The sequence below is a fragment of the Nannospalax galili genome, unplaced genomic scaffold (genome assembly GCF_000622305.1).
Source record: "Nannospalax galili isolate Female #2095 unplaced genomic scaffold, S.galili_v1.0 scaffold312, whole genome shotgun sequence".
NCBI lineage: Eukaryota > Metazoa > Chordata > Mammalia > Rodentia > Spalacidae > Nannospalax > Nannospalax galili.
Window position 1 is genome coordinate 7,733,330 of NW_008335967.1, and position 10,478 is coordinate 7,743,807.

The 10,478-nt window shown below is 36.5% G+C and overlaps 1 protein-coding gene across 2 annotated transcripts in view; it reads left to right on the plus strand.

The window, feature by feature from the left end:
- Positions 1-10,478, plus strand: part of Phtf2 (putative homeodomain transcription factor 2) — a 139,284-nt gene that overhangs the window by 123,742 nt on the left and 5,064 nt on the right. For both annotated transcript variants that reach the window (XM_008830781.3, XM_029562365.1), the window contains 2 exons: positions 1,707-1,793; positions 8,244-8,399. In XM_008830781.3, coding sequence (XP_008829003.1) covers positions 1,707-1,793; positions 8,244-8,399 — 243 coding nt within the window. The remainder of the gene's footprint in view (positions 1-1,706; positions 1,794-8,243; positions 8,400-10,478) is intronic.

Sequence of the window (10,478 nt, forward strand, 5' to 3'; positions counted from 1 at the left end):
TTTTTGAGACAGGGGCTCCCTGTAGCCCCAGCTGGCCTGGAACTCACAGAGATCCGCTTGCCTCTGCTTCCCAAGTGCTGGGATTAAAGGCATGTGCCACCACGCCCAGCCTTCTTTGATCTTTTAAATAATTTTTCTATTTGTGAATATAAGATATGAAAACCTAGACTCCAGGGAAAAGGGAAATACCTGAATTCTTCTGGGGATTTTCTTATATTAAATATCAGTGGTTTTATTATTTATTATGTTATTGGAAGAGTATTCTTGCAAGCTAAAGGATGTGATGTTTGTGCAAATAGTATAAGCTATTCAAATTGATCCAGAGACTGAGAATCTACTGACCTAGATCTTTAATGCTTTTTATTTTGAAGTAAAAATGAAAAAAAAAAAAAAACAGGATTATTTCCCCATGTACTTTAAAATTTTACATTTCTATTTATTAATTTGACTTGTTAAATTCAACTCTCTTGGTCTATATTATCCTACAAATTGGCTCCTTTTTTTCTCATTATGACATTATTTCTGTTTTATGGTGGGGTGAATATATTTGTTTCTTAGTTTAATGATAATCTATTCAGAATCTCCCCTTATTCCCAACCCTAAGTAGGTATTGTAGTCTTTTGTACATGGATGATTTTATTCAGTAAACATTTATTTAATGTTAGCCATGTGCTATTCACTCTTAATTCAAACTAGGAGTTTTCCTAGGCACATCTCTGTCTTGACTTACGGCTTTCAGTGTATCACTGATTGTCATCCTTTTTGCTTCCAGAATGTATCTTGAATCTGTTCACGTCTTTACCACCCTAAATGAGATCATAGTCATTTTCTACATTGCTTCTATGTTGCTTCTTAACTTGTTTTCCAGAATTACGATTTCCTTCCTCTGATATTGTCTTCTGTCAGCCATGAGAGATCTTTTGAAAATGGAGATTTGATCGCATAATTCTTATACCTTTTTGCAAGTACTTTATTACTCTTAAAGAACAAAATCTTACTATGTTTTTGATGTGGTTTATGATGTAGGGCTTGCTGTAATCCACCTGTCTCTATTTGGCGCACTGTAAAACATTTTTCTCTCTTTTAAACTGCTTTCATTCCTTAAATATTACCATTATTCCCCATACTTTATGCTTTTTTCTGTCTAGAACAGTGCTATGTGCCATCCTGCCTCTGTCCCTTAGATTGATGTAAAATATCACTTCCTTAACAAGCTCTTCCCAGGCTGGCACTCCTAACTCCCCAAATCTCAATTAGTGTCTCTGACAATGATCTCAAAGCATCCTGTGTCTCTCTTTCCTTCAAAGTACTCAGCACAACTTACCACATCTGTCTGTGGTTATGAGGTTAGTGTCACTCTCTTGTTCTTCCTGGGAAGGGAGAGACTTTGTATGTTTTGTTCTCTGCTGTATTTCTAGCACCCAGCACAGTGCTTAGTTTTTAGCAGGTGTTCAGGAATCAATTGTTGAATAAATTATTATAGTGTTTAACAAAAAAAGTTGTGCTAATTCTGTGCTAGTCAAATACCAGGTTTACAGTGTTGCCAAATTACAGTGTTAAGACTTTATAATTAAAATTCTTCTGACAAGTAGGTATATTTTTAGCATTTTAACTTATGACCAACCTGTATCACCTAAATTAAAAGAATATAAATTACCTGCTAATTAGTAAGTATATTTTAAAATGTTTTCTCTTTTCTCCTATAGCGACGAGGTCCTCAGAGATCAGTTGATGTAATTGTTTCATCTGCTTTCTTATTGACGATCTCAGTTGTATTTATCTGCTGTGCTCAGGTGAGTTAGCTTGCTCTAAGTATAAATGAAGTCATCAATAGATAAATACCAAGGTTCTTTACTTATTTTTTAAAATAGCGTACAAGATATCAGATACCATTGTGGCATTTTTCAATAGAGTGTATTTTAGTAAATCGCCCCATCTCCTTCCCCCTTGCCATTACTAATCATCACCACCCCTTGCAACCTCCCTCCCCATCTCTGTTCCGCTTTCACGTCCTACAGGTCCTTTCGCCCCCAACCATCTTCCCCCTGTCCTCATTAACTTTGTGTGTGTGTGTATGTGTGTGTGTGTGTGTGTGTGTGTGTGTGTGTGTGTGTGTTTGAGACAGGGTCTCCTTGTAGCCCCAGCTGTCCTGGAACTCACTATGTGGACCAGGCTGGCCTCAAACTCACAAAGATCCACCTGCCTCTGCCTTCCAAGTGCTGGGATTAAAGGCATGCACCACCACACCTGGCCCTCATTAACTATTTTTAGCCTCTCTTGATCTCCTGTGTTTTTTTTAGGTTTTACTCCCTCCCACCTCACACACATACATGTATACAACTCAGTCTAAGAACCACATATGAGGGAAAACATGCACTTTTGTCTTTCTGAGTTTGGGTCACCTGCTTCATACTACCCTATACAAATCCGTTTTCCTTCAGACTTCATGGTTTGGTTTTTCTTTACAACTAAATAAAGTCCATTGTGTGTGTGTGTGTGTGTGTGTGTGTGTGTGTGTGTGTGTGTGTGTGTGTCTATATATCTCATATTTTCATTATCTATTTGTTGATGCACCTCTGCGCTTGCTCTATTTTTTCTCTGTCGTACACCGCGACACGCAGAGGGTCGATCTCTCCACATTTTCATTATCCATTTGTTGATGGACATCTGGGCTGGTTCCATTTTTTTACTGTCTTGAACAGAGCAGCAGTAAGCAAGGATATGTAATTATAGGCCTGCCCTTGCTACAGGTTTAGGGTTCAAGCTGGCAATGTACATCTGTCTTAAAATTTCTGTGTCAAGAAGCTATTATGAAAAATGGTCCTCAGTCCCTAGATACCTGGAAGAAGCAAAAGCAAGACTGCCCTGGGGGATTTAGACCTCACAGAATTTCCTAGATAAAGCCCTTTCAGATTCAAAGATGTGAAGTACAAATTCAGCATGATCAATAGCAGGATTAGATCATCAGCTGTGTCAGTTAATAGACTGAGCTAAGCTAAGTTTGCCCAAAATGATTAAAGACATGAGTGGCACTGTGAAAATAGAACACAGATTTTTTTTTTCCTTGTCTTTTTGAGATAGGGTCTCCCTGTAGCCCCAGCTGGCCTGGAACTCACTACATAGACTAGGCTGGCCTCAAACTCAGAGATCTGCCTGCCTCTGCCTCCCAAGTGCTGGGATCAAAGGCATGTACCACCATGCCGGCTAGAACACAGATTTTTAAAAATACTTTTTTTTTTTTATTTTATGTGTATGAATGTATTGCCTGCATGTATGTAAGTGCATCCATGTCATGCAATGCCCAAGAAGGTAACTCCTGGAGCTGGAGTTACAGACAGTTGTTAGTTACCATGTGAGTGCTGGGAATTGAACCCAGGTCCTCTGAAAGAGTAGCCAGTGCTCTTAACTGCTGAGCCATCTCTCCAGCCCCCAGTTTTTGTTTTTTTTTTTTAAGAGCCATACAGTGCTTCAGAGAAGTGAAAAATACAATCATTGGCATTAAAAACACAATGAGCAGAATTAATCACAGATTAAAAGACACGTTCAGGGGCTGGAGAGATGTCTCGGCAGTTAAGAGCACTGACTGCTCTTACAAAGGCCCCGGGTTCAATCTCCAGCACCCACATGGAGGCTATGAACTGTCCTTGACTCCAGTTCCATGGAATCCGAAGCCCTCTTCTGACTTCTACGGCATTGCACGACACGGGTGCACTCACATGTATGCAGGAAATACACTCATACACATTTTAAAAAAATTAAAATAATAAAATATTTTAAAAGACATTCAGTGAACTGGGAGATTGGGGAAATGGCCTACAATCCAATATAGAGATGTGAAATGCAAAACATATATTGAGATGTCTAATAAGAATTCTAGGAAGAAAGAACACAGTATTTGGAGATATTATGACTGATTTTCTCTGAATTATTGAATGTTTTTTCAGGTACAAAAATGGTTTTTAAAACTTTCCTATGAACCACACCACAGAATTTAAGTTTTAAAACAGTATTAAACTGTAATCTCCTGACACAGTTGAGAATTATGGATTCTCAATTACATATGTGTGCCACAACATGTGGACTTTTATGTGGATGTTGGTGATCCAAAATCAGATCCTCATGCTTGCGGGGCCAGCACTTTCCTGACCAAGTCATCTCCCCAGTCCCTTTTTAGCTCATTTTATGATGTCTATATAACCCTAATAGCTGTACCAGAGAGAGTATGAAAGTGGAAAACTTTGAGTTAACTTCTTAACCTAGATATGAAATCTTCCAACAACATGTTACAGAGAAAAAGCTTCAAATTTTATAACCATATGCCATGACTATGGTGGTTTATCCCTGGAATGCAGAGCTTTTCAACTTTAGAAAATCCATTAGTGTCATTAACTCATTTAGTTTGTTAAAGCATACAATTTTCTCAATAGATGAAGAAAACAATTAGTAAATTTTTTCTTTGAAAATCTCATACACGTATATAACATATTTTGATCATACAAATACGATCGTACAAATACACCACCACCCTTTCATTAAAATATTTTAATGCTTTTTAAATTTTATGTGTATGAGTATATTGCCTGCATGTATGTAAGTGCACCCGAGTCATGTAGTGACTGCAGAGGCCAGAGGAGGGCATCAAATTCCCCTGGAACTGGAGTTACAGATGGTTGGTAGCTGCCATGTGGGTGCTGGGAACTGAACCTGGGTCCTCTGCAAGAGCAGTCAGTGCTCTTAACCACTGAGCCATTTCTTCAGCCCCTCATCACCACCCTTTTAATCTGATGAAAGTATATGGTTCAGAATTTGAAGCAAGCATTGTACATAATGATATTACTGTAGAAATGTTCACTTTAAATCAAGAATTAGATAGTTACTTTCCCCTCAGCATGTTAACCAGGATAGACAAGTGCAAAAACAAATAGTGTAACATTGAGAGGAGAAACGAAATTGTAGGCTTACTTCATGGCTGTCCGTGTGGAATATCCAAGTGACTTAATAAGTGACTTTAATAAGACATTATTAAACTTGTGTATTTTTTAGAAGAGCAAAACCAACAAAAATACATAAAACATTAATGAAAACAATTTTGTTTCTACAAGCCAGGAAATAGTAAGCTTTTTCTATAAAGGGCCACCTAGTATTTTAGGCTTTTACCTGATACCTACAGTTGCTGAAATACTTTTGTGTTTTCATTTATCTTCTTTCTTTAAAAAAAAAAAATGTAAAAATTGGGGCTGGAGAGATGGCTCAGCGGTTAAGAGCACTGACTGCTCTTGCAGAGGACCTGGGTTCGATTCCCAGCACCCAGATGGCAGCTGCAAACTGTCCTTAACTCCAGTTCAAGGGGAATCCGATGCCCTCTTCTGACCTCCATGGCATTGCACAACACAGGTGCACTCATAAACATGCAGGCAATACACTCATATACATAAAATAAAAATAAATAAAATATATATATTTTTTAAATGTAAAAATTATTCTTAGCTTCAGAATCAAACAGAAACAGTCTTAAAGGTAGAGGTGTCAAAGAACCATTGTTTGCTTTCCCCTGTTGGATACAGAAGGTATATGTGTTACACTCAGTTGCAACAGTGTGTGCGTGTGTGTGTGTGTGTGTGTGTGTGTGTGTGTGTGTGTTCCCACAAATGAATCCTAGCTACATGTATAGGCCTGGAAGGCAAACTATCCTAGTGAATAGAAAGTCTCAGATTCACACTGATTGTCCCTAAGGAATGGTTGAGATCATAATCACATACAATTAAATAGAATGTGCTACTGAAAAAAAAAGAAGAGGAGGAGTTTGGAAACGTTCTAAAATTATTCAGCAAGCACAAGAGACAAGAATAGTCTAGAGAGTTTTGAAGGATAAGTTGCCTTACTAGAAAGTATAGACTTCAAGGTTACAGGAAGGTGATTTTGAGACCGAAGTAGAATAACCAGTAGATGAAATAGAATTCTATAAATCTATGGCCAGTACATGCCACAGTGGCAGATCAGTGCAAAAGATTCCTACATTATAGGGAAATAAAATGAGATTGACGTTAACTAAAAGTACTTCATACCCTACATAAAAATAAATTCTAGGTAGATTAAAGGTTTAAATATGAAAAATAAAAATTTAAATTCAATCACCAATTTTAAAACTTTATGGACTACAAAAGTTACTGTAAGTGACAAAGATAGAATCTGGGAAAATATATTGCCAAAACACATAACTAAAATAGGAATGTTATAAATAACTTGTAAAGTCAACAAGAAAAAAAAAAAAAACCCAATAGGAAAAAGATACAAAATATAAAAAGGTGGAACTGGCAGGATGGCCTCAGTGGTTAAGAATACTGACTGCTCTTGCAGAGGACCCAGGTTCAGTTCCCAACACCCACTTTGTGGCTAACAACAGTCAGGAACTCCGGTACCAGGGGATCCAACACCCTCTTCTGGTCTCCATGGACATTTCTCACATGGGTGCACTTACATACATGCAAGGAAACACTCATACAAATAAAATTTTTAAAAAATAATAAATCAAGCTGGGCATGGTGGCGCACACCTTTAATCCCAATACTCAGAAGACAGAGGCAAGCAGGTCTCTGAGATTGAAGCCAACCTGGTCTACATAGCGAGTTCCAGGTCAGCTGGGACTACAGGGAGACCCTGTCACAAAAAAAAATTTTTTTAATTTTAAAAAGTAACTCAGAGATAGAAAACCCAGTAGCAAATAAGAGTCTGGAGCATACTGTCTTCATAAGTATCAGGGAACATTAAGATTAAAATGAGATATTTATTTTATACCCATGAGATTGGTATGTGTCAATACTCACTGATGCTAGTGAGGGCAAACAATTTGAAGCATGACTGAGTATAAATTAGTACAACTGTTTGAGATAAATTTGCAATATTTAATAAAGATGTATTCCTTCATCTCTCCATGACCTAGTGTTTTATTCCTAGATATTAGTACATAAAGGAAGTTTTGCATATGTGTCCAAGGAAACACAAGTCTGTTGCTTCATTATTGGAAATAAGAAAATTGGCAACAACATAAATATTAGTTATTGGAGCATTCCAATAATTATGAATAATTCCTTCCCTATAGTAAATTATAGGAGTTAAAATGAACAAATTTAAAACTGAATGCTTCAACATGGGTAAGTCTTAGAAACAAAGTTCAGTGGAATAAAAAGTCAGTTGTAGTCAGCAAAGTGGCTCCATGGGTAAAGGTGCTTGCTGCTGAGTCTGAGGATCTGAGTTTGATCCTTGGAACCCTCATGATGGAAGGAGAGAACCAGCTCCCAAGGGTTGCCCTCTGACCTCCACACATACACTGTGGCAAGTATGTGCCCTCCCCCAAGAGAATCAATAAATGTTTTTGAAAAAAATTTTTTTTCTATTTTTTAGAGAATTTTTGTGTATTTTATACAAAGCATCTTAAATCACTTTTTAAAAAAACCATATTAGGGTGGCTGGAGAGATATCTCAGCAGTTAAGAGCACTGGCTTTTCTTGCAGAAGGCCTGGTTCGAATCCCAGCACCCACATGGCAGCTAACAACTGTCTGTAACTCCAGTTCCAGGGGATCTGACACCCTCTTCTGTCCTCTGCTGGCATTGCATGACACAGGTGCATTTACATACATTGCAAGCAATACAAGCATACACATTGAAAATAATAATTTTCAAGAAATCATGTGAAAATCATATTTTAAAAGTAAATTGAAGCATGATGTGGATTATGAGATGACATTGATAAAAAATCAAGACATAAATAAATAGCATAGTTTAAAGATGAATGTTTATAGTTGGTGATATGGCACCATGATAGAACACTTGTCTAGCATACAGAAGGCCATCCTGGGAAAAGAAAAAATATACCAAAGGTATATTTAGTTAAACTATTAAAAGCCTGAATAGAAAAGATAAACATAAAATTTACCTTGGAGTTGGAGCAGAGTATTAGGGTTCAAAAATTAGAGTCAAAGAAAATCTAAAGGTTTTAACTGAATTTGGACTTTGAAAAAAATCTGAAATAAATATTGTAAAATAATAGGATGCAACAAAACTAGTTAGGAAACACATAGCTATTGATTATATCATTCTCTACACTTCTGATACACTTAAAATGTTTAATAACAAATGTGAAAATTAATACTACATTTTATAAGCAATGTGAAATGTGGCTTTTTCATTTCCATGATACCCCTGGCATTGCACTGCTGCTCAATGCTGCTCTCACACCCTTCAGCTGCTCCACGTGCATGGGATCTTCCTGGATTGCCACTACAACTGGGAGCTGGTGATCTGGTGCATCTCCTTGACACTATTTCTCTTAAGATTTGTGACTCTTGGATCAGAAACAAGTAAAAAATACAGCAATACCTCAATATTACTTACTGAACAGGTGAGTTTTTTAAGTTAATCTCTATAGTCTATATAAAATGTTTTGGGTGGAGTGGGGGTCAGAGGACAACTGAATGGTTTTCTCTCTCCACCTTGTATATTCTGGGGATCCAACTGAGGTCATCAGCCTTGGTATAAATGTCTTTACCCTCTGAGCCATCTTGCTAGCCCATCTACATGCTAATTTAAAACATTTTTACTTCGTGTTTTTCAGAAACATCTTTTGTTTGATTAATATCTGAAACCAAACCTAAAGTTTAATAAGACACAAGCCTTTCTTCAGTGTTCCTGCCTTGATTCAATTTTCAAATCTAGTAATCTAATCTACTCTTTTTATATTCCATTTTCACTTGACAAGAAGGAAGTAGTATTTATTAAAATGATAGATTTTAAGCCATTAGTGGGATATGTTTGCTTTGCAGTGTAGCAGAGCCACATTATAAGTATGAATTTTTATTCAGAAAGAATAAAGCATAATAATTTTGAGAATTGATTTCATCTTGTATGAATTTGCTATTTCCCCTCCATCTTTTTTATATAAAGGTTTGCTAATAATCTTGTTTGAATATTTTAGTTAGAAATGACTTGATTTTTAAAGATTCAGTTACCTTGCTAAATAAGCTCAATTACATGGGAAAGGGAGTTACCACTAAAGATAATCCTCTCTGACAATCTTTGAGCCTCATGGAATTGAGCAGTCAGCTTCTTCCTCAGACTCTACAGCTGGTGATTTCTCAGTGCTCTTCACTACACCTTCTGTCCAGCATCCTGTGTGAAGACTTACTACCCTATAATGTTAGTTTGCATGTGGTTTGGGTTTTCCTTAGTATGACTTCTGCCCTTGATGGTACCAACTCTTCACTTCATGGTATCTAGAACATCTGGAAGATGTTGCTAGTCCCACTAGATCTTGTATTAACTATTGGCTTTGGTTGGGGTTGTGGCAAGTTGAAGTGGGAAGGTGGATCAAGTGGGTAAGTGTAGTGGTCATAAAATGTTTCTTACACAGACTTAGAGCATTTTCAAAGAAGAGAACAGATCTGAGCAAGTACCCCCAAATTAGAGAGTGAGAAATAACGATACGCAAATACTGGGGCTGGAGAGATCACTCAGCAGTTAAGAGCACTGGCTGCTCTTGCGGAGGACCCAGATTTGATTCCCAGCACACACCGTGGCTAACAATTGTCTGTAACTCCAATTCCAGGGGATCTGACGCCCTTTTCTGACCCCCATAGGCATTGCATGACACGGGTATGCTTACATACATGCAGACAATACACTCATACACATACAATAAAAATAATAAAATATTTAAGAAATAAAGATGTGCAGATACTTTAATCACTGTCAGAATTAAAAAGTCTTGGGCCACTTGGTTTAAGTTTATTCTGTTATTTATTCTTTATGTAGATTTGGCCCTGAGAATTCAATGTTTTCCTTTTTTTGTTTTGGCTTTTGATTACATTAAAAAAGTATTTAAATGACATTTTTCTAAGTGTATTATAAAAGTTGGATTGTATAATAAGGTGTAAATATTAAAATCATCTGTAATCATAATACCGAGGACCATCATTAATATTTTCATGATTATCTTTCAGATCTTTTTTTTTCAGTTATTTAATAGCCACATACTTAGAAGAAGCATTTCATTACAACAGCATTGACATATTCAATAATAGTTTCCAGAGCTAAGATGCATCTCTTTCAAAATTGGCTGTAAATTTTTAGGTTTACAGTTGAATTATTACAGTTATACAATATTGTACTCAGTATAAACCCTATAAGACATAAAATTGAATGAGTTTTTAACCTTTAAAAAAGATCTCCATTTCATTATTAAAATACACAGTTTTATACAGAAAAATTCATTTTTAATGCAATTGACATTAAGATGTTTGTGCATGCGTTTCTAATCTCTTCATATCTGATTATTACTAGTCAGAGTTGGTTACTTTCTGAGCTCCTTGGCGTCTGAGCATGGATATAAAGTCATCAGGTAGATTTCAATAGTAATGTTTTTCACATCTACTAATTATTAAGGAGCAAATTTTTATGCTTTGAAGAATTATTTTTCTTCTTT